General features: G+C 44.0%; 1 protein-coding gene across 6 annotated transcripts in view; it reads left to right on the top strand.

The window, feature by feature from the left end:
* The window catches only part of LOC123481154 (RNA-binding protein Musashi homolog 2-like), a gene marked incomplete at its 5' end in the record, with an annotated part of 71,083 nt that overhangs the window by 9,721 nt on the left and 35,405 nt on the right, over window positions 1–25,957 (top strand). For all 6 annotated transcript variants that reach the window (XM_045219056.1, XM_045219054.1, XM_045219051.1 and 3 more), the window contains 2 exon segments: window positions 174–288; window positions 9,557–9,631. In XM_045219056.1, the coding sequence (XP_045074991.1) occupies window positions 174–288; window positions 9,557–9,631 (190 nt within the window).

Raw genomic sequence — 25,957 nt, 5'->3', positions numbered from 1 at the left:
AGATGACTTTTCACGTATGACTGTTGTGTGTCTTGTTGTCTGTCCTGAAACCTCTGACACTTGCCATATTCCTTGAATGTATTCAATGTCTATCTATGTATTGTCTATGTTCATCCTGTTTTTCTGTGAGAGGCCTTGTCACTGATGTGTATCTGGTTGTGTCCTGTCCACAGGTAGAATGCAAGAAGGCCCAGCCCAAGGAGGTGATGTTCCCGCCGGGTACGCGAGGCAGGGCCAGGGGCCTGCCCTACACCATGGACGCCTTTATGCTGGGGATGGGCATGCTGAGTGAGTACACTTGGATTGGTACAAGACATATTTTCAGAATGAATGGGGCCCTATGGTAATATTGACAAAACACAATATGGCAATTAGCAAAAGTAGCCCACCAACTTGTCCAAAGTGACCCTTCCAAGACTTTGACATTACCATTGTTTCTAACGCTCTGGCAGGACAGGAAGGGCACTCTGCCTGACACTGACTAGCTGTGTCTCCCTCCACCGCTGACATGTCCTCTCACACTGTCTGATACCAACACCAACTCTGATACCAATCCTGATTCTGACTCTGATGTTCTAGTGATTTCTGCCTGACACAGAGACTCTCAGTCACTTACTATGTATAGGAATGTGACTAAAAGGACATGCTCCCCAAATCACAATGAAGGAATACCAAGGCAAGGGGAAATACAGTCAAATGACTCCTACAAGTTCGCTGCCATTTACAAACATCAGCTAGACTAGAGCTCATTCCAGGGAATGCTGCCAGCAATGTTCTGCTGGAGACTCCACCATCACCTTCCTCCCTCCTCACAAAGACCCCCTCCCACACAGCCGTTCGCTAAGCGTGTTCTCCCATTTTCTGTAGATTTGACAAGGAAAAGACACGAAACAAGGATTCTGAGAAGGCTCCCCCACCCCACTGTACCCCCCCACCTTCCAGCTCCCCCTCCTTTCTCCCTCTCTCCTCAGAGCTTCAGCCCAGCTTTAGTGACAAGAGATAATTACTGTTAGATTGATCGTCTGCTCAAAGTAACTGAAGCAAATAAATCGTTTGATGCTGGGTGCTGAATCCGAATGACGGCTAATGGAAGCTGCAGGATAGGTCGCCCTGCCCGTAATTTGGCTTGATGAAGCATCCTCATAGGGGCTTGCGTGAAATATTCTATTGATATTCAGACAGTCCCGTTACCACATCCACTGCCTCAAACCCCCCACCCACCCCCCCAAACCCCCATTATCCCAGCCTCCAAATTCATCCAAGCAGGGCTATGCATTACAGAAGTAAATGAAGAGGAAAATTGAAGTAATGTTAAATTATAAATTTATGATTTCATCTGCCAGACCTCAAGATTGCTGAATAATAGGGTATGGATATCACAGGGTTTTTACTGTTGGGGGATGAGAGGAGAGGAGGGCTTGTCTACTATAGTTAATCTTCATCAACACCATTCATTCTCCAGCTTCACCACCACAAACCTCTAGCTTTTGTTCCTGAAATCTGCTGGAGGCACCAAACTCTAACTCAGCCTGGTTGGTTTGGCAGAGTTGTGTCAAGTTGCTCTACAGGTGGCAGTGTTATTGTCAATTCCTGGAGAGCTACCCTCCTGTAGGGGTTCGCTCCAACACTAATTTAGCGCTCCTGATTCTAATAATTAGTTGGATGATGAGTTGAATCAGGTTAGTTAGAACTGTGGTTGGAGTGAAAACCTACAGGAGGGTAGCTATACCAGGAACAGGGTTGGAGAACAGGGTTGTTTTAGAGTAATATGAAGAGGCTCCACAAGAATCTGGTGAACACATTCAGATTTATCGCCGATCAACTTGGTTAAATGTGAAGCGAATGGAAAGAGTGAAGAAGAATATAGAAGAGGAGAGTAGAAGGAGAGACGTGTGAGAAGCAGTGAAGGAGAGGATGGAGAGAGAGGGAGTATGAACTGAAACTCCTTATCTAAATGAAATTGGAAAAGCAGGACAGCGAAACATTCTGTTCGCTAATTTGCATACAAAAATCAACAAGGCTCATTATTTAAGGAACCCTAATTCCTTACTTGCCAAAATCTCATTAATCCCCCCCCCCATTCGCTTCTTTGTTTACCACACCTAATCGAGCAATTTATCTTTATTGTGTTAGGGCCTGCATGTATGTTTGCTGAAATTAATACACATTTAAAGCCCTGTGCAGAGTGCGGCTTTACCAGATGCATAATTGATTTGAAAGTGAATCTGAACTGTTGGGCCATAAAAAAGAGCATTAGTATGCATATGAATACATGGGCCCTGAGGCAGCCAGTGGGGCCAGATACAGTAACAGCCTTTATTTACTGACTTATACACCGAGAGATATGGAGGAGAGGAGAGAGGGAAGATGGGAGAGACGGAGGAGAGGATCCCACCCTGGAAAACATGTCAGACGAATCACTTCCTAAATCAAATCAAATTGTATTGGTCACATACATGTGTTTAGCAGATGTTATTGCGGATGTAGCGAAATGCTTGTGTTTCTAGCTCCGACAGTGCAGTAATATCTAACAAGTAAAATCTAACAATTTCACAACATATACCCAATACACACAAATCTAAGTAAAGCAATGGAATTAAGAATAAATAAATATATGGACGAGCAATGTCAGAGCAGCATATACTAAGATACAGAAGAATAGTATAGAATACAGTATATACATATGAGATGAGTAATGCAAGATATGTAAACATTATTCAAGTGACGAGTGTTCCATTTATTAAAGTGGCCAGTGATTTCTAATCTATGTACAGTTGAAGTCGGAAGTTTACATACACCTTAGCCAAATACATTTAAACTCAGTTTTTCACAATTACTGACATTTAATCCTAGTAACAATTCCCTGTTTTAGGTCAGTTAGGATCACCACTTTATTTTAAGAATGTGAAATGTCAGAATAATAGTAGAGAGAATGATTTATTTCAGCTTTTATTTCTTTCATCACATTCCCAGTGGGTCAGAAGTTTACATACTCAATTAGTATTTGGTAGCATTGCCTTTAAATTGTTTAACTTGGGTCAAACGTTTCGGTAGCCTTCCACAAGCTTCCCATAATAAGTTGGGTGAATTTTCTGACAGAGCTGGTGTAACTGAGTCAGGTTTGTAGGCCTCCTTGCTCGCACACGCTTTTTCAGTTCTGCCCACAAATGTTCTATAGGATTGAGGTCAGGGCTTTGTGATGGCCACTCCAATACCTTGACTTTGTTGTCCTTAAGCCATTTTGCCACAACTTTGGAAGTATGCTTGGGGTCATTGTCCATTTGGAAGACCCATTTGCGACCAAGCTTTAACTTCCTGACTGATGTCTTGAGATGTTGCTTCAATACATCCACATAATTTTCCATCCTCATGATGCCATCTGTTTTGTGAAGTGCACCAGTCCCTGCTGCAGCAAAGCAGCCACACAGCATGATGCTGCCACCCCCGTGCTTCACGGATGGGATGGTGTTCTTCGGCTTGCAAGCCTTCCCCTTTTTCCTCCAAACATAACGATGGTCATTATGGCCAAACAGTTCTATTTTTGTTTAATCAGACCAGAGGACATTTCTCCAAAAAGTACGATCTTTGTCCCCATGTGCAATTGCAAACCATAGTCTGGCTTTTTTATGGCGGTTTTGGAGCAGTGGCTACTTCCTTGCTGAGTGGCCTTTCAGGTTATGTCGATATAGGACTCGTTTTACTGTGGATATAGATACTTTTGTACCTGTTTCCTCCAGCATCTTCACAAGGTCCTTTGCTGTTGTTCTGGGATTGATTTGCACTTGTCGCACCAGAGTACGTTCATCTCTAGGAGACAGAACGTGTCTCCTTCCTGAGCGGTATGACGGCTGTGTGGTCCCATGGTGTTTATACTTGCGTACTATTGTTTGTACAGATGAACGTGGTACCTTCAGGTGTTTGGAAATTGCTCCCAAGGATGAACCAGACTTGTGGAGGTCTACACATTTTGTTTTTAGGTCTTGGCTGATTTCTTTTGATTTTCCCATGATGTCAAGCAAAGAGGCACTGAGTTTGAAGATATGCCTTGAAATACATCCACAGGTACACCTCCAATTGACTCAAATGATGTGAATTAGCCTATCAGAAGCTTCTAAAGCCATGACATCATTTTCTGGAATTTTCCAAGCTGTTTAAAGGCACAGTCAACTTAGTGTATGTAAACTTCTGACCCACTGGAATTGTGATACAGTGAATTATAAGTGAAATAATCTGTCTGTAAACAATTGTGTCATGCACAAAGTAGATGTCCAAACCGACTTGCCAAAACTATAGTTTGTTAACAAGAAATGTGTGGAGTGGTTGAAAAACAAGTTTTAATGACTCCAACCTAAGTATATGTAAACTTCAACTGTATATACAAAAAATCCAGAAAATCACATTGTATGATTTTTAAGTAATTCATTTGCATTTTATTGCATGACATAAGTATTTGATACATTAGAAAAGCATAACTTAATATTTGGTACAGAAACCTTTGTTTGCAATTACAGAGATCATACGCTTCCTGTAGGTCTTGACCAGGTTTGCACACACTGCAGCAGGGTTTTTGGCCCACTCCTCCATACAGACCTTCTCCAGATCCTTCAGGTTTCGGGGCTGTCGCTGGGCAATACGGACTTTCAGCTCCCTCCAAAGATTTTCTATTGGGTTCAGGTCTGGAGACTGGCTAGGCCACTCCAGGACCTTGAGATGCTTCTTACGGAGCCACTCCTTAGTTGCCCTGGCTGTGTGTTTCGGGTCGTTGTCATGCTGGAAGACCCAGCCACGACCCATCTTCAATGCTCTTACGGAGGGAAGGAGGTTGTTGGCCAAGATCTCGCGATACATGGCCCCATCCATCCTCCCCTCAATACGGTTCAGTCGTCCTGTCCCATTTGCAGAAAAGCATCCCTAAAGAATGATGCTTCCACCTCCATGCTTCATGGTTGGGATGGTGTTCTTGGGGTTGTACTCATCCTTCTTCTTCCTCCAAACACGGCGAGTGGAGTTTAGACCAAAAAGCTCTATTTTTTGTCTCATCAGACCACATGATCTTCTCCCATTCCTCCTCTGGATCATCCAGATGGTCATTGGCAAACTTCAGACGGGCCTGGACATGCGCTGGCTTGAGCAGGGGGACCTTGCGTGCGCTGCAGGATTTTAATCCATGACGGCGTAGTGTGTTACTACTGGTTTTCTTTGAGACTGTGGTCCCAGCTCTCTTCAGGTCATTGACCAGGTCCTGCTGTGTAGTTCTGGGCTGATCCCTCACCTTCCTCATGCATGGAGCCCCAGACCGAGGGTGATTGACCGTCATCTTGAACTTCTTCCATTTTCTAATAGTTGCGCCAACAGTTGTTGCCTTCTCACCAAGCTGCTTGCCTATTGTACTGTAGCCCATCCCAGCCTTGTGCTGGTCTACAATTTTATCCCTGATGTCCTTACACAGCTCTCTGGTCTTGGCCATTGTGGAGAGGTTGGAGTCTGTTTGATTGAGTGTGTGGACAGGTGTCTTTTATACAGGTAACGAGTTCAAACAGGTGCAGTTAATACAGGTAATTAGTGGAGAACAGGAGGGCTTCTTAAAGAAAAACTAACAGGTCTGTGAGAGCCGGAATTCTTACTGGTTGGTAGGTGATCAAATACTTATGTCATGCAATAAAATGCAAATTAATTACTTAAAAATCATACAATGTTATTTTCTGGATTTTTGTTTTAGATTCCGTCTCTCACAGTTGAAGTGTACCTATGATAAAAATTACAGACCTCTACATGCTTTGTAAGTAGGAAATCCTGCAAAATCGGCAGTGTATCAAATACTTGTTCTCCCCACTGTAGGCAGCAGCCTCTAATGTGCTAGTGAAGGCTATTTAACAGTCTGATGGCCTTGAGATAGAAGCTGTTTTTCAGTCTTTCGGTCCCAGCTTTGATGCACCTGTACTGACCTCAGCTTCTGGATGATAACGGGGTGAACAGGCAGTGGCTCGGGTGGTTGTTATCCTTGATTATCTTTTTGGCCTTCCTGTGAAGGTGTCCTGAAGGGCTGGTAGTTTGCCCCCGGTGATGCGTTGGACAGACCGCACCGCCCTCTGGAGAGCCCTGCGGTTGCGGGCGGTGTAGTTGCCATACCAGGTGGTGATACAGCCCGACAGGATGCTCTCAATTGTGCATCTGTAAACATTTGTGAGGGTTTTAGGTGCCAAGCCAAATTTCTTCAGCCTCCTGAGGTGTGGGTGGGACCATTTCAGTTTGTCAGTGATGTGTACGCCAAGGAACTTGAAGCTTTCCACCTTCTCCACTGCGGTCCCGTCGATGTGGATAGGGGCGTGCTCCCTCTGCTGTTTCCTGAAGTCCACGATCATCTCCTTTGTTTTGTTGATGTTGAGTGAGAGGTTATTTTCCTGGCTCCACACTCCCAGAGCCCTCACCTCCTCCCTATAGGCTATCTCGTCATTGTTGGTAATCTGCTGTGGTATCTGCTGTGTGTGTGTGTGCGTGCGTGCGACGTGCATGTGTGTCGACGCACGGTCTTGTTGGCGCATGGTCTTGTTTGCCACTGCCTACTCCATGCCTCGTCTCGACAGCCAGACCCCCCGCCTCTCCTTGATCCCCATGTTTCCATCCTCTCATGTTGAGCCTCTTGTCTGGATGTCTTTGTCTAGCCTTGCTCCGCCTCCTGGAGGAAAGCAGAAGCACACATTGGTCCTCTCACCTACTAGTGTTAGGCAGGGCGAAGCGCCGGCACACATACAGACACACACACACACACACACACTCCTCTCATATCAGCCCAACTCTATTGTTGTGCAAAGACCTTGTTTTTTCCACCTGGAAAAATGTCTGTGAGACAGGCTCCTATTTCTCCCAGTTCATCATTGTTGCTTTCCAATATGCACAACAAGTATGTGATGACTGAGGAGTAAATGTTCATTTAAAGGGTGGAGTCTGTGTGTGTGTTTGTTTCTTTATGCAGGCCTGTGTAGCTGTGTTCTAGTGTATTCATGTGGCTGTATAATTCATAAGTAGCCTAACGTTTGCAGACGGCAGAGCTGAGGAGGAGCAAATTAGTTTGTGTGTGAGTTAATGTGTGCATCTGTATGTCTCTAGAGACAATGCATGTGCATGAGTGCCTGCAAATCTGTGTGTTAATGCCGGTGTCTGTGTGTGTTGGTGCAGACAACATCAAACAGTGATAGGCTGAGTAGAGTACAGACCTTGAGGCTGCATGACAGTTACCGGCTGACAACATTTCATGACCGCCTCAGCCCTAGCTGTGCTGCTGTTTGTTCTGCTGACGAGGCATGGCTACCCGCAACACACACACACACACACACATTCCAACCCTGAGGTGCTGGCTTGCTTCTGTGTTAATCTCACACTGTCAATAGAGCCCCACCGTCAATAGAGCCCCACCAAACACACACACATTCTCTTTCTCCGCAACCTCTTTAAATGTCAGAGGAAAAGCCCATGTCATGTACATTTAGCATCAGCCTCTGGCATTTAATCCTCTTTAAGAGGAAAAGTAAACAGTGCTTGGGGACTGACGTATTACTGACCCTAGTGTAGAGGCCACGGTCAATTAACATTGCATAGCATTCCACAGGTAAAAGAGCAACTGCTCATTTAGTCCTGGTCACAGTTAAACAACACGTCATTTGTAAGAATGAAGTTGCAGTTGCTAGTCAAAAAAGCTTCATAGCCTTCTTTAAATATCCACACAAAAAAAGAAATGGCTCACATTCAGTGTATGGCTACCAAACCAGTGTGAGGTAGAACCGATATTAGTGTAATATATATATAGATATAGATAGATAGATAGATAGATAGATAGATGTGTTTGTGTATATATACACATGTTGTCAGAAGCTCACTGTGATCAGTAAGTGCCAATTTCATAGAGTCCAGTATCTCTCTGGGCCAGTGAGAAGGAAATCAGGTCTGGGATGGAGGAAATGAGGTCACTCAGCTTGAGCTGTATGAACTGTATTTTCATTATAAATGTTATCGAGTCCAGTGTGTATCGAGTCTAGTAGTAACCACTATATTGCATTTACTTCCGTCTCTCTCTCTGTCTCTCTCTCTGTCTCTCTCTCTCTCTCTCTCTCTCTCTCTCTCTCTCTCTCTCTCTCTCTCTCTCTCTCTCTCTGTCTCTCTGTCTCTCTGTCTCTCTGTCTCTCTGTCTCTCTGTCTCTGTCTCTCTGTCTCTCTGTCTCTCTGTCTCTCTGTCTCTCTGTCTCTCTGTCTCTCTGTCTCTCTGTCTCTGTCTCTGTCTCTGTCTCTGTCTCTGTCTCTGTCTCTCTCTCTCTCTCTCTCTCTCTCTCTCTCTCTCTCTCACTATCTATCTCTCTCTCACACTATCTCTCTCACACAAACACATGCACACACACACACACGCACAAAATGTGCAAGTAAACTGCTGTTGTTGTTTGTGAGCAGCTCAACAACAACAGCTCATCTGCCTTCAAGTGTCCAATGAGACCCAGTTGGACTGTGACAGCTCCTGCCTCCAATCTGGCAACCATACAAGAGCAGCATGTGTGTTGGGTCCCATCTCACTTTATTTCCCTCTTATCTTCCACCGTGACCAGGATGTGCTCCAACGGATCCAACATGGCAAACACTGCTGATTTGGTGTTTTTTTAACACACACACACCCTTGAAACAGTCACGTGTCTATCGGAAGCTATGAAATAGGAGACTTGGGGAGCTAAAGGAGCACTTCTGAACTATCGTCATTAAAAATTTCTGCCTCAGCAAAGATGGCACAACTTAACAGATTCCAAGTATATTCCCAAATAGCAGACTCAAATAGCAGTTTCTTTTTTGCAACTTTTGGAGTGACTTTTTACAATCACTCGATCATATATCCCCTTGCTTGTTCAGTCTGTGGTACCTCTGTGGGTATTACCGCCCGCCCTGCACAGCGCGGTAGCCTCACACCTCAGAAAGACTCTAATCCATAATGTCCTTGCACAAATCTCATCCACTCATTGTCTTGCAGCGCCGTGTCATTCATGATCGATTAGCCGGGGCTCTAAAAGAAAGGTTATCCATCAATGACAGTGTAGAGGGGACAAAAAACCTGGACAGATCCAGACATCCTGTTGCCATGTAACCATGGGAGCCGACGAGGGGACATCTGTGAGCCTCTGGGGAGGAAGAGGAGTCTGGCAGGCTGGGTAGGAGGAGGCTGGAGAGCATGGCAGGCTGAGACTGGGCTCCCGAGTGGCACAGCGATCTAAGGCACTGCATCTCAGTGCTTGAGGCGTCACTACAGACCCCCTGGTTCGATTCCAGGCTGTATCACAACCGGCCGTGATTGGGAGTCCCATAGGGCGGCGCACAATTGGCCCAGCGTCGTCTGGGTTTGGCCGGTGTAGTTAAATAAAGGTAAAATAAATAAAATAAAACACTTCTGATGCTCATCAGCTCAAACTGAGCCTCATGACTCATCAGCTATCTAGCACCAACAGCAGGGCTGTGTGTGTATAAAGTGATGGGAGGCCAAGATGGTTTAACACAACTCCTGATTGTCCTCTCTCTCCCCCCCTAGGTTACCCAAACATTGTAGCAACGTACGGCCGTGGATACACTGGTTTTGCCCCGAGCTACAGCTACCAATTCCCTGGTAAGTTCCATCTTGTTAGGCACTGTGTGCTTCTCTGCCTTCCTGCTGGGATGGGGTAATGGACCCCCTGTTGGCTCACAAACACACACAGACCCCACTCCCTGCCTCCCTTCTCACCTACAAACACACATACACACACACACACACACAAACACAGTGTTCTCTCTCTGATCTCAGCTGGGTTCCTGAGGATGATTATATTATGTTGTAATGCCATGTCACTCTCTGTAACCCAAATTGCTTCAGTAAGGGATTAATTCCTTCCTGGCACCCACTCTCACTCACCGCATCATCACTCTGCCAGCTATTATACTGTGGAAAAATTCAATCCGCCAAATGTGATTTGATAAGGTAACATTATGCAATTATGTCACCATTCACTCCCTTATAAAGACCTCTACAATGGGAAATGTCAGAGTTGAGCCCAGAATGTGCCAACAGCACTTGACATTGATCCACTGTTCAGGCTTGATTTCATGCCTTATTTCAACATGTTATGAGTGGCCTGTGTCCTTTCTGCCACCTGGCATCAGTATACCCAGCATGGCAAGGTGCCAGTGGGAGAGTGTGATTGTCACCATGCTAGGGACTGCCATGACGAGATGCTCCACGATTATCCAGCCCGCAGGGAATTCATATACACATATACAGGAGGGGAACTAGCAGTGCTTCATTGAGGAGTTGTTTTTCTTGTGGCTGGTCAATATAATAATTGAAACCTACAGTATCTTTCAAATAGGAGTCAGGTAATGTTTATTTAGATATGCAACACCAGTGTACTCTAGTAATGATGACAATGTAGGTGATTTGCTGGAATCTTTGGCGATTTAACTTCAATTGTCTGAAATGTTACATTTTGATTGCAGTCTGTGGCTGTTGTTCTTGGGGCCTTTGCCCCGTGCTCATACAAAGATGCAAGAACCCACTGCATCTGTGACCTGTGTGAAATGTCTGTTGAGTATGGAGTGGAGAACATCAGTACAGTATTGCAGCAGGTTGTTGTTTCTATAATCAGAGCATCTCGGTGTACTTTCAATCGGCAGTGTGAATACGTGTCAAACGGAGTCGCAAACAAACATCAGAGTTCAGATGGAATATTACCGAAACAGATTAATAAAGGGAATGAATAATGAATGGGTGTAAATTGGCGAGGTGCTGGAGAAATCATCCAGCGCTGTTACTATACCAGGGGAAAGGGATTAAAACAGACGTGTCAAACTCATTTTGCTCCAGGGGATGCATTCAGTCTTCAACCAGGTCCGGAGGGCTGCACTGAAAATGTGTTGTATTTAGTCTGCGTCAAACTTTCAATGATCTTTGACTGTCTAGCATTCATTTCAGTGATTATTAGCGAGCTGGACACAGGCAAACTGTATGAATGTACAGTACCAGTCAAAAGTTTGGACACACCTATTAATTCCAAGGTTTTTCTTTATTTGTACTATTTTCTAATAATAGTGAAGACATTAAAATGAAATAACACATATGGAATCATGTAGTAACCAAAAAAGTGTTAAACAAATTAAAATATAGTTTATATTTGAGATTCTTCAAAGTAGCCACCCTTTACCTTGATAACAGCTGCACACTCTTGGTATTCTCTCAAACAGCTTCATGAGGTGGTCACCTGGAATGCATTTCAATTAACAGGTGTGCCTTGTTAAAAGTTAATTTGTGGAATTTCTTTCCTTCTTAATGCTTTTGAGCCAATCAGTTGTGTTGTGAAAAGGTAGGGGTGGTATACAGAAGATAGCCCTATTTGGTAAAAGACCAAGTCCATATTATGGCAAGGACAGCTCAAATAAGCAAAGAGAAACGACAGTCCATCATTACTTTATGACATGGTCAGTCAATCCATCAAGCGCTATGATGAAACTGGCTCTCATGAGGACCGCCACAGGAAAGGAAGACCTCTGCTGCAGAGGATGAGTTCATTAGAGTTACCAGCCTCAGAAATTGCAGCCCAAATAAATGCTTCACAGATTTCAAGTAACAGACACATCTCAACATCAACTGTTCATAGGAGACTGCGTGAATCAGGCCTTCATGGTCGAATTGCTGCAAAGAAACCACTACTAAAGGACACCAACAAGAAGAGACTTGCTTGGGCCAAGAAACACGAGCAATGGACATTAGACTGGTGGAAATCTGTCCTTTGGTCTGATGATTCCAAATGTGAGATTTCTGGTTCCAACCGCCGTGTCTTTGTGAGACGTAGAGTAGGTGAACGGATGATCTCTGCATGTGTGGTTCCCACCGTGAAGCATGGAGGAGGAGGTATGATGGTGTGGGGGTGCTTTTCTGGTGACACTGTCTGTGATTTATTTAGAAATCAAGGCACACTTAACCAGCATGGCTACCACAGCATTCTGCAGCGATATGCCATCCCATCTGGTTTTTTCAACAGGACAATGACCCTACACACCTCCAGGCTGTATAAGGGCTATTTTACCAAGAAGGAGAGTGATGGAGTGCTGCATCAGATGACCTGGCCTCCACAATCACCCGACCTGAACCCAATTGAGATGGTTTGGGATGAGTCGGAAAAAGCAGCCAACCAGTGAAGCTGGTTGATAGAATGCCAAGAGTGTGCAAAGCTGTCATCAAGGCAAAGGGTAGCTACTTTGAAGAATCTAAAATATATTTTGATTTGTTTAACACTACATGATTCCATATGTGTTATTTCATAGTTTTGATGTCTTCTCTATTATTCTACAATGTAGAAAATAGGAAAAATAAAGAAAAACCCTTGAATGAGTAGGTGTGTCCAAACTTTTGACTGGCACTGTAGGTCCATTATCATTTCTACACAGTTTCGATTTGGTTTTAGTCATTGTAATGTATAGTGAGTTCGTTTCCCCCACTCCACAATTTTTTTTTATAGAAATTAATAATAATAAATTCAACAATAACATTTTATTTTACTCAAACTGTATGTTTGACACCCCTGGATTAAAACATATCGTTCCTCCAGGTGATTCTCTACTGTGTACACACCGGAACCTGCATGTCATACACTATGCCTTAAATTTGAGTCTTCATTACATTAATGAAAAATGTATGCACTCACTATCTGTAAGTGGCTCTGGATAAGAGTGTCTGCTAAATGACTAAAATGGAAATGTAAAATGAATGAGAGGATGAAATGCCAAGTTATCTCTCTCTAATCCATACAGGCTATACACATGTCTCCCATGGTGATGACATAGACAATTCTTCTTCTTCTTCCTCCTCCTCCTCCCCCTCCCCTCCCTGCTCCTCCTCCTCCTCCCCTCCCTCCTCCTCCTCCCCCTCCCCCTCCCCTTCTCCTCCTCCTCCTCCTCCTCCCCCTCCCCTTCTCCTCCTCCTCCCCTCCCTCCTCCTCCCCCTCCCCTCCCTCTTCCTCCTCCTCCTCCTCTTCCCCTCACTCCTCCTCCTCCTCCTCCTCCTCTCCTCCCTCCTCCTCCTCCTCCCCTCCCTGCTCCTCCTCCTCCTCACACAGATTAAAAAACAAATGAAAATACAAAAAGCAAGAACAAATCCTCTAGCTGTTTCCTGTGTGGAGGGACGCCAGCAGATCTAGTGCTATCTATCGTCAGTCCAGCCTTTGGCTTGGCTAGTAAACGGGCACTGTGTTACGTTGGTCAGCCCCAGCCCTGCTTCCATGTTGGCACTAGTTAAAAGGTAGAGAGGAGGTCTGATTGCTCCGAGGTTAACTTTGCTGCCTTCCTTTAATCCCCTGGCTCTCTCTGTAAAATGATCTTGCCTCAGCACCAGGCACAATGTGGCCCTTTTTTTCTCCCTGTGATTTTCAGATACTGTAGTGCCAAACGACCTTGGTGTCGGACATGTAAGGTGAAAAGCCTTTTTTCCCTCCTTGTAGCGTCGGGGGATTTAGCATAAAGCTCACTCTGCTTGGGAGGTTAAAAATGGACTGTTGAAAAGGAGAGGAGAAGCTCTGCCCGCAATTCTCACATGGGACAGAGCTTCGAGGAGGTAGAGCATGGCGCTTGCAACGCCAGGGTTGTGGGTTCGATTCCCACGGGGGGGCAGTATGAAAAATGTATGTTCTTACAAACACTTTTTGCATTTTAATGTTTTACAAACCACTTGTTATATATTGTAAAGACGCACTCGTGTGTGTCTGTATATATGTGTATATAATATATATGTATATATATATGTATATATATATATGTACAGTGGAGAAAAAAAGTATTTAGTCAACCACCAATTGTGCAAGTTCTCCCACTTAATAAGATGAGAGAGGCCTGTAATTTTCATCATAGGTACACGTCAACTATGACAGACAAAATGAGAAAAAAAATCCAGAAAATCACATTGTAGGATTTTTTATGAATTTATTTGCAAATTATGGTGGAAAATAAGTATTTGGTCAATAACAAAAGTTTCTCAATACTTTGTTATATACCCTTTGTTGGCAATGACACAGGTCAAACGTTTTCTGTAAGTCTTCACAAGGTTTTCACACACTGTTGCTGGTATTTTGGCCCATTCCTCCATGCAGATCTCCTCTAGAGCAGTGATGTTTTGGGGCTGTCGCTTGTCAACACAGACTTTCAACTCCCTCCAAAGATTTTCTATGGGGTTGAGATCTGGAGACTGGCTAGGCCACTCCAGGACCTTGAAATGCTTCTTACGAAGCCACTCCTTCGTTGCCCGGGCAGTGTGTTTGGGATGCTGAAAGACCCAGCCACGTTTCATCTTCAATGCCCTTGCTGATGGAAGGAGGTTTTCACTCAAAATCTCACGATACATGGCCCCATTCATTCTTTCCTTTACACGGATCAGTCGTCCTGGTCCCTTTGCAGAAAAACAGCCCCAAAGCATGATATTTCCACCCCCATGCTTCACAGTAGGTATGGTGTTCTTTGGCTGCAACTCAGCAGTCTTTGTCCTCCAAACACGACGAGTTGAGTTTTTACCAAAAAGTTCTATTTTGGTTTCATCTGACCATATGACATTCTCCCAATCCTCTTCTGGATCATCCAAATGCACTCTAGCAAACTTCAGACGGGCCTGGACATGTACTGGCTTAAGCAGGGGGACACGTCTGGCACTGCAGGATTTGAGTCCCTGGCGGCGTAGTGTGTTACTGATGGTAGGCTTTGTTACTTTGGTCCCAGCTCTCTGCAGGTCATTCACTAGGTCCCCCCGTGTGGTTCTGGGATTTTTGCTCACCGTTCTTGTGATCATTTTGACCCCACGGGGTGAGATCTTGCGTGGAGCCCCAGATCGAGGGAGATTATCAGTGGTCTTGTATGTCTTCCATTTCCTAATAATTGCTCCCACAGTTGATTTCTTCAAACCAAGCTGCTTACCTATTGCAGATTCAGTCTTCCCAGCCTGATGCAGGTCTACAATTTTGTTTCTGGTGTCCATTGACAGCTCTTTGGTCTTGGCCATAGTGGAGTTTGGAGTGTGACTGTTTGAGGTTGTGGACAGGTGTCTTTTATACTGATAACAAGTTCAAACAGGTGCCATTAATACAGGTAACGAGTGGAGGACAGAGGAGCCTCTTAAAGAAGTTGTTACAGGTCTGTGAGAGCCAGAAATCTTGCTTGTTTGTAGGTGACCAAATACTTATTTTCCACCATAATTAGCAAATAAATTCATAAAAAATCCTACAATGTGATTTTCTGGATTTTTTTTCCTCAATTTGTCTGTCATAGTTGACGTGTACCTATGATGAAAATTACAGGCCTCTCTCATCTTTTTAAGTGGGAGAACTCGCACAATTGGTGGCTGACTAAATACTTTTTTCCCCCACTGTATGCATATCATACTAAGCCTAATTTAATGTTGCTACTTTTAAATGCGAATTCATTCAACAATGGGGGTGAAGAAAGGCAGTACATACTTGTTTAAAAACTATTATTGACTTGCTACAGAGTGTATTCAGCTTCTTTTTGTGGATCTGCAGAAAGGCACACAACACAATCGCTCTGGATAAGAGCATCTGCTAAATGACTAAAATGTAAATGTGAATTGAGGTGTTTGTGAGTGAGGTCATTTTACCATGGCCTATTTTTATTTCACACCTCTCCATTACAGTATGTCTCATATTGGCATAGAACATCTGGTTGTTTGATAGAATGTTTCATGCGTTATGGCTATTGTAAATGTGTGTGCAAATTGCTAAAGCAACAATAAGGATGTTGAGACAACAGTGTTTACAGTCCGCGCTGTGTGCCTTTCTGTTCTTTGTCTCTTTATTTCTTCCCACTACATTCCCCCTTTGACTGTCACAGACAGTTCTAAGAAAACAGCAATTTTAGTGGTAGTCCATGATGTGGCAATAACATTTATATTTCACTTCTTTACTGGTTCAAATGAGTGTGAGACTGTTACTGTTTACTGGTGTGAGACTGTTCCCGAAACAAGAAACACTTGAAGTGAATATCATGGTGTCTCTGTCTGTAGACTCTCTCTCTCCTCGCGCTTTCACAACAGCCTAACATCTTGTTGTTTTTGTCACACCCCATTTCTGGCGTCTGACGTGCCTGCCGCTGATGAGAGCTGAAGGATGCGGCGGCGGTGGCAGTGAATGCCAAGGTCACAGCCTCTTAGAGCACTTCCTGTGCCATGGCTGTATAATAAAGCCACCTCATCCCTCGCTCCTCTCCTCCATTTACCTGGCTCTCCTTTAAGGGGGAAGGGAATTGATGCTTCGCTTTTGATTAGAGCCTAATCAGATATGCAAACGGAAGGGGGGCCTCACAGCCTGAATATGGACAGCTACACGCTAGGGCTAAGAAAGATAGAAACCGAGCAAACAAGACAAATAAAACACCTTTGTTGCCCCTCTGTTTCTCTGTGCTCTCCAGCCTGGCCATCAGGAGAGTGAAATACCTGCAGAGCTTTGTTTAATAACTACCAGAACCATGCTGGGCTTGTAGGTCTGTCTGTCTGCCTCAACTCACTAGGATGGACAGAGGGGGAAAGAGAGATGAAGGGAAATGAAGAGAGAAAGGGATGGGAGAAAAAAGAAAGCAGAAAAATGGAAGGCGAGAGAGAGGAAGGGAGAAAGCGAGAGAGCAGGGGCAAATTGGCAATCTGGCAATTCTGGCAAATTTTTTTGTTGGTGGGCTGGTCGAAATTGACACAAAATATATGTTTTATATAAAAATAAACAATAAAAAAGGTGACATGGCCGGCTGCCCATGGGCCTGTTAAGATTTTTTGGGAAAGATGTTTGTTATACTAATCTATAAAAAGCCTTTGGCTGATTTTTTTATTTTTATTTTTTACCTTTATTTAACTAGGCAAGTCAGTTAAGAACAAATTCTTATTTACAATGACGGCCTACACCGGCTAAACCCGGACGACGCTGGGCCAATTGTGCGCCGCCCTATGGGACTCCCAATCACGGCCGGTTTTGATACAGCCTGGAATCGAACCAGGGGGTCTGTAGTGACGCCTCAAGCACTGAGATGCAGTGCCTTAGACCGCTGCGCCACTCGGGATCAGTGGGCAACGACCAGCCAAGATGGGCCGGCCCGGTTTTCTGGTCACGCAAACTCACATTCAAGGTCAGCAAATGCGACATCAGCAAAGAGACCTGCTCTGACTCTGTCATCAGTTAGACAGCCAAGATCATGGATCGTAAAAAACGGAAAGGGTGCCTGTAAACGTAGATAGAGCACATTCTACATTGTCACCTCACTCAAAACATCATTTTTTTGGGCAGCTAAAACCTTCATTTGGTCAAACAGTAAAGTGCATTATCCTCATGACTCCTGTAATAAAAGTGTATGCCTGCCGCTGTGCCTGTGGCCTCGCTGGGGCCTGCTGCTATGATGAGCGAGCCACTCTCCTCTCCCCCCATGCATTCAAGAGAAACATTTGTTCTGATCGTATTACATTTCAAAATGCAATTGCTGGAAAAACACTGCTTTGGAAGCTTCGTCCCTTTGTCCCTATCAGAGAGAGGATGATCTCAGCTTTCTGTAGGTATAATTTATATTTCTCAACTCTCAGTATTCAGCTCAATAGCAACTATTTTACAACCAAGTTATTTGATATGGCTTTGAGATATGGAGCTGGAATGCTCACCGACAATTGCGAGGGCATAGGCCTCATAGAGTACCACAGTCATAATACCCATTAAACCTAGCGGTCAAACAGGGAAATGGTTCCAATTGTTTTTCCACCATTCCTTTTTCCCATAAGGGATTTTAGAAATACGTAAAATATGGGCTGTGTTTCATGTAGGCTTACCCTGGCGTGACGTTTTGATAACCGTGCAAATCTTATCTATTTGCCTGTATTTACCCCCAAAAATGAAACGCTAATTAGCTGCTAATGTGGCTATCATAAAGAGCTACAAATTCAATGATGATCTGGATGAAACTGCCAAATCCTGGTAAAGGTAAGAATCTCTGGATTAACTATCTAATGTTAGCTAAATGTAGTCATTAATAAATTGTCTTGTGCAAGTTTTAAATTGACACAATACCTGTTAGCAAAGGTGTCAGGTAGAGATGACGTGCAGGAGCTTGCAAAGATTTATAGTTTTGCATGTCTACTTTGATGCTAATAAGCATTTTTCGTATCTGAGAGTAAATAGATCCGAATATATTGATAAAAGTCACCTTGTCCAAGAGAGATTTACATGGTCTGCAGAGAGTAGTGCGTACGGCCCAGTACATCACTGGGGCCAAGCTTCCTGCCATCCAGGACCTCTATACCAGGTGGTGTCAGAGGAAGGTAGAGGCGAAAGAAATGCACACCTATTTAGGCGAGGTGCTGGCTAACGGAGTAGAACACTTGAAAAAGAAAAGGAAAGCCGCACACTCTAGGAGCTCAGATGCAATCATTTAATATCCTAATAACCAACGTTTCGACAGACAAGCTGTCTTCATCAGGGTGTCAGAGAAAGGCCCTAAAAATTGTCAAAGACTCCAGCCACCCTAGTCATAGACTGTTCTCTCTGCTACCGCACGGCAAGCGGTACCGGAGTGCCAATTTTAGGTCCAAGAGGCTTCTAAACAGCTTCTACCCCCAAGCCATAAGACTCCTGAACATCTAATCAAATGGCTACCCAGACTCCCCCCCTTTTACACTGCTGCTACTCTCTGTTTATTATCTATACATAGTCACTTTAATAACTCTACCTAAATGTACATATTACCTCAATTACCTCGACTAACCGGTGCCCCCGCACATTGACTCTGTGCCGGTACCCCCAGTATATAGCCTCGCTATTGTTATTTTACTGCTGCTCTTTAATTATTTGTTACTTTTATTTATTTTCTTTTTTTAGATAATCTTTCTTAAAACTGCATTGTTGGTTAAGGCCTTGTAAGTAAGCATTTCACTGTAAGGTCTACACCTGTTGTATTCGGCGCATGTGACAAATAAGATTTGATTTGATTTGGTTATCAAAACGTCACGCCAGGGTAAGCCTACACGAAACACAGCCCTTATTGGGAAAAATTAATGGTGGAAAAACAATTTCCCTGTTTGTCCGCTAGGTTTTATGGGTATTATGATACCACCACTTTTTTTAAGACATTACATTTACTGTTGGATGAATACATGGCTACTAGCAGTGGGTATTATATCTAGTTAATGTGTTTTGAGTTTCCACATTCTCAGGTGTTGATCCCAAAATTAATTAGCCTATGGGCGGCAGGTAGCTTAGTGGTTAAGAGCATTGTGGCAGTAACCGAAAGGTCGCTGGTTCTAATCCCCTTGCCGACTAGGTGAAAAATCTGTTGATGTGCCCTTGAGCAAGGCACCTAACCCTAATTGCTCCTGTAAGTCGCTCTGGATAAGAGCGTCTGCTAAATGACTAAAATGTAATGTAAATGTATATTAGTTAGTGCACATAAAGATGTGTGTAATTCATCTCTGTAAAAGTTAGTGGCACCAGTGACACCAGGGGAAAATGTTAGTCTAGAGCCGTGTAATAGTAATGAACCCTTAGGGTAGGTGTTGATTCAGGGGAACATATACAGTATGACAGGCACCTATTCAATAGAGCCTCAGGCCTTAGCTTGGCTTCTATAATGGATATAAGGGGCCGATTGCCAGGGCCGATTTCTTGTCCCAGTCCGCCACTGAGAGAGGGGGACAGAGAGAGAAAGGGAGACAGAAGGGGGCAGAGAGAGAGGGACAGAGAGAGAGGAATGGAGGGGGACTGTAAGGAGAGAGAGAGAGAGAGAGACAGAGACAGCAGCAGGCAACCAGGCAGCTGGGCCAGCTCATCCAGCAGCTCCTCAGAGAAAATCACCTCTAATTGAAAAGCCTGCTTATTAACCCAGTGGGTTTGCAGAGGCAAATGCCTTCAACGTGTCACAGGCTGGGAACAGAGGACCGCTGCGCTTTGGCTCTGAAACACACACTAACACACATGCGTGTATACACACACACACACACACACACACACACACACACACAATCATGTTGGCTGTCAATGTATATGGAAACAGCCTTAATACCACTGCTGAGACTAACACACTGGGACTGGCACAGCCATAAACAGCCCTCGCTCCATGTGTGGTAGGACCTGCCAGGGTCTCATTACCAGCAGAGCAGTGGAGCAGTATGTTACAGGTTGACTCCATTCTGGATCAAACATGGGACCTGGACTCTCCAAGGTCTATTTCTCAATTATTTTGGCCAGTCAATGTCTGTGACTGCCCTGGCTCTCTGCCTCTGGCTTTCCCTGCCCCTCCATATAAGGTGACATTTATATCCTTGACTTGTGCTGTGAGAGGTTGTGTCCTATCATGCAAGGCAAGATCTAATAGAGGCTTTTGTGTCCATCAGACGGCCTTGTCTCTCTGTGTGCCCTCTACACTACGCCACTTGCGCGCACACACACACAAACACACACATTTCTATTTCTTACTATACTTGTGAGGACTTTTTGGGGACCAACAGTTGATTCCTATTCAAAATCCTATTTTCCCTAACCCTAACTCCTAACCCTAAACCTAACCACTAACCCCTAACCCCTAACCCTAACCTTAACCCTAACCCTAATTGTAACCCTAAACCTAACTCCTAAGCCTGAAATAGCCTTTTTACAAGTGAGGGCCGGCAAAATGTCCTCACTTCTGAGTTTTGTTGGTTTACTATTCTTGTGAGCATTTCTGGTACTCACAAGTATAGTAAAACTTGTACACACACACCGCACACACACACACACACACACACACACACACACACACACACACACAGTCTTGTACAGCTAACCTTGTGACACAATTCAGTCCCATTCAAAATCCTATTTTCCCTAACCCTAACCCTAACCTGTACTCTTACCCTAACCCTAACCCAAAATCCTAACCTTAACCCTAAACCTAACCCTAGCTCCTAACCCTAAACCTAACCCTAACCCTAACACTAATTCTAACCTTAACACAAAACCCCCTAGAAATAGCATTTGACCTTGTGGGGACCAACAAAATGTCCCCAGTTGGTCACATTTTTGTTTGTTTACTATTCTTGTGGGGACTTCTGGTCCCCACAAGAATAGTTAAACACGTCCACACATACACACACACACACACACACACACACACACACACACACACACACACACACACACACACCAAAGACACTATAACTTGTGAGGACTTTTTGGGGACCAACAATTAATTCCCATTCACAATCCTATTTTCCCTAACCCTGAACCTAACCACTAACCCCTAACCTTAACCCTAATTCTAACCCTAAACCTAACCCCTAAGCCTGAAATATCTTTTTTAGAAATGAGGGCTGGTAAAATGTCCTCGCTTCTGAATTTTTGTTGGTTTACTATACTTGTGAGCATTTCTGGTAATCACAAGTATAGTAAAACGTGTACACATACACACACACACACACACCAAAAACAAAGATGGAGGGCGAGAAGGAGAGCGGTAGGGAAAGGAAGATGATAGAGACGGAGACAGTACCAGCTTCAGCCCCTTGTCTTTATGATCCCAGCGAGCCCCTACTGAGCTCCTGCTGTAATGTCGCTCCCCCTGTCGTCTTGCCCTGCTTGCTGGTAATTGCCCTCATCGTGTAGGCAGCGCTCTGGAACGCCCAGGAGCATTGGGACAAGGGCTGTCATCACCCCAACACACCCCAGGTGTCATCCCCGTCGCCCATGTGACGGCACTGAGCTGCCTAATTGCATGTTACACACGGCTTGTCACCTCTGAGGCAAGCGGGTAGAGAGGAGAGGGTGATGGGGGGGGTTATGCTCTGGATATGCTCTGGATATGCTGTCATTGAGGCAAAGCTTCACATGCAGAAGGACCAGGGGACCATGAGAGCAGGGGACCAGGAGACCAGGAGAGCAGGGGACCAGGGGACCAGGAGACCAGAGACCAGGAGCAGGCCCGTCATCTCCAATGACCCAGGCCTGACTTATACAGGTCTCAGTGGTTTTCAGACATTCTTCCAATATGCAGCCCACATTTTCCTGTTATGATGAAGAGTTGTTGCGGATGCAAATGTATTTACATTTTGATAAAGTACTATAGTATACACAGACAGTAATCTACTTAGTTTTTTTGGGAGCCTGTTTGGACTCAAGTGGCTGGTGCAGATAGAGTGCTTTAGTGAGGATGCTCCCGTCTCGGGTTAGGAGTCGACAGCCTCTCCATACCGACTGCATTTCAACCTATTTCTCCATTAGTTCAAAGGCTGTGTGATGTTGCCTCACACCTGGCGGGAGATAGCGGTGGGTTGTGCTCTCAAAGCACAGCCCGTCTGTCTGATGGAGAGTACAGATTAGAGGCCCCCTGTTCTGTTTTGATCTACACAGTGGACAGTGCTCTTTAGTATGTGGAGTGATGGATGGATGGATGGATGCGCCAATTGAGGCCTGCTATGCCTTAGTGCCTTCAGAAATAGAGCCAGTATACAGTATAATTGTTTTGTAGTGCCTGGCGTGTTTTTTTCTCTCTCTCATATCTGTCCACAAGCATAACAAATTGCAGTGGTACTTTTGTTAAAACAGAGATAACTTTGTGGTAGAGATATACACGCCTGAAATCCCCCTCTCCCTGAAAGCTGTTTTTATCAGCAGAGGCTATTTGCTCTTCAGCACCGTCCCACTGTTAATAATAGCTGAGGATAAGTAAGCCATTTGATTAGGACTGTACTGGCTGGCTCTCCCTCAGCACTAACATAATAATGGTATATTAACACTGGGAAATCATAACAGTCACATACATATATTAACACTGGGAAATCATAAGTCACATAATTATATATTAACACTGAGAAATCATAAGTCACATAATAAATAATGTATTAACACTGGGAAATCATAATAGTCACATAATAAATTATATATTAACACTGGGAAATCATAAGTCACATACAGTGGGGAGAACAAGTATTTGATACACTGCCGATTTTGCAGGTTTTCCTACTTACAAAGCATGTAGAGGTCTGTAATTTTTATCATAGGTACACTTCAACTGTGAGAGACAGAATCTAAAACAAAAATCCAGAAAATCACATTGTATGATTTTTAAGTAATTAATTTGCATTTTATTGCATGACATAAGTATTTGATACATCAGAAAAGCAGAACTTAATATTTGGTACAGAAACCTTTGTTTGCAATTACAGAGATCATACGTTTCCTGTAGGTCTTGACCAGGTTTGCACACACTGCAGCAGGGATTTTGGCCCACTCCTCCATACAGACCTTCTCCAGATCCTTCAGGTTTCGGGGGCTGTCGCTGGGCAATACGGACTTTCAGCTCCCTCCAAAGATTTTCTATTGGGTTCAGGTCTGGAGACTGGCTAGGCCACTCCAGGACCTTGAGATGCTTCTTACGGAGCCACTCCTTAGTTGCCCTGGCTATGTGTTTCGGGTCGTTGTCATGCTGGAAGACCCAGCAACGACCCATCTTCAATGCTCTTACTGAGGGAAGGAGGTTGTTGGCCAAGATCTCGCGATACATGGCCCCATCCATCCTCCCCTCAATACGATGCAGTCGTCCTGTCCCCTTTGCAGAAAAGCATCCCCAAAGAATTATGTTTCCACCTCCATGCTTCACGGTTGGGATGGTGTTCTTGGGGTTGTACTCATCCTTCTTCTTCCTCCAAACACGGCGAGTGGAGTTTAGACCAAAAAGCTCTATTTTTGTCTCATCAGACCACATGACCTTCTCCCATTCCTCCTCTGGATCATCCAGATGGTCACTGGCAAACTTCAGACAGGCCTGGACATGCGCTGGCTTGAGCAGGGGGACCTTGCGTGCGCTGCAGGATTTTAATCCATGACGGCGTAGTGTGTTACTAATGGTTTTCTTTGAGACTGTGGTCCCAGCTCTCTTCAGGTCATTGACCAGGTCCTGCCGTGTAGTTCTGGGCTGATCCCTCACCTTCCTCATGATCATTGATGCCCCACGAGGTGAGATCTTGCATGGAGCCCCAGACCGAGGGTGATTGACCGTCATCTTGAACTTCTTCCATTTTCTAATAATTGCGCCAACAGTTGTTGCCTTCTCACCAAGCTGCTTGCCTATTGTCCTGTAGCCCATCCCAGCCTTGTGCAGGTCTACAATTTTATCCCTGATGTCCTTACACAGCTCTCTGGTCTTGGCCATTGTGGAGAGGTTGGAGTCTGTTTGATTGAGTGTGTGGACAGGTGTCTTTTATACAGGTAACAAGTTCAAACAGGTGCAGTTAATACAGGTAATGAATGGAGAACAGGAGGGCTTCTTAAAGAAAAACTAACAGGTCTGTGAGAGCCGGAATTCTTACTGGTTGGTAGGTGATGAAATACTTATGTCATACAATAAAATGCAAATTAATTACTTAATCATACAATGTGATTTTCTGGATTTACAGACCTTACAGACCTTTACATGCTTTGTAAGTAAGAAAACCTGCAAAATCGGCAGTGTATCAAATACTTGTTCTCCCCACTGTACATATATTAACACTGGGAAATCATAAGTCACATAATTATATATTAACACTGAGAAATCATAAGTCACATAATAAATAATGTATTAACACTGGGAAATCATAATAGTCACACAATAAATTATATATTAACACTGGGAAATCATAAGTCACATACATATATTAACACTGGGAAATCATAAGTCACATAATAAATAATGTATTAACACTGGGAAATCATAAGTCACATACATATATTAACACTGGGAAATCATAAGTCACATAATAAATAATGTATTAACACTGGGAAATCATAATAGTCACATAATAAATTATATATTAACACTGGGAAATCATAAGTCACATAATAAATAATGTATTAACACTGGGAAATCATAAGTCACATAATACATTATATATAACACTGGGAAATCATAAGTCACATAATAAATTATATGTCAACACTGGGAAATCATAACAGTCACATAATAAATAATGTATTAACACTGGTAAATCATAAGTGATGAATACGTTACCTTCTTCCTGTCCTCCTCCACTAAGTGTGTTTCTCTACTCTGTCTTCTGAGAGAAGTTATCTGGGGGTGTTACATGAGTTAACTGGGGGTGTTACATGATTGAACTATACAGTACTATACATCCCTATATGGCTTTAAACTCACAGTATTCTCAGCCTTACTGTACACATATGCTGTTCATCACACATTAATTCCCTGCTATGTCACACATCTGAATGGGATGAAGAGCGTTTTTTGTCAGTCGATTCTTCTTCTCTGTCATTGCAGATTAAGGCTCTGGATAGTGGTAGAGGTAGTGAGGCAGTTAGGCTACAGTACTATGTTTAAATTGTGTTTGTGGCTCAGAGAGTCAGTCAGTTTTCCCCTGAGCTTGGTGCTTCCAGTGTTCAGACTGAGGCATGCCTTTGATAAGCGCTGCACACAGAGGTCTTCTTTGTAAGCACATGCAGCAGCAGCACTAGTAGAGCGAGCTTTCCGTTCTGTCGGACAATGGCACACTCACACATACTAACACACACTCACACATACTAACACACACTCACACATACTAACACACACTCACACATACTAACACACACTCACACATACTAACACACACTCACACATACTAACACACACTCACACATACTAACACACACTCACACATACTAACACACACTCACACATACTAACACACACTCACACATACTAACACACACTCACACAGAGCAGAATGACTCACCTCTCCTTGCACCGTGATATGAACAGATGCCAACGGAGATTGTGCTGTTTTCATACTATTCACTCTCTCCTCCATTGCTTATTTTAACACAAGAGTTCTTTCCTTTCTGTAAGCTTTAGAAAGCCTAACTGGATTACTGACAAGGCTGCCTTGTGAGTCACAAGGGAAAATCAAACACATATTACAAATCTGACTCAGTTC

Source organism: Coregonus clupeaformis, chromosome 6 (genome assembly GCF_020615455.1).
Source record: "Coregonus clupeaformis isolate EN_2021a chromosome 6, ASM2061545v1, whole genome shotgun sequence".
NCBI lineage: Eukaryota > Metazoa > Chordata > Actinopteri > Salmoniformes > Salmonidae > Coregonus > Coregonus clupeaformis.
This window is presented reverse-complemented; position numbering and strand designations above follow the sequence as displayed.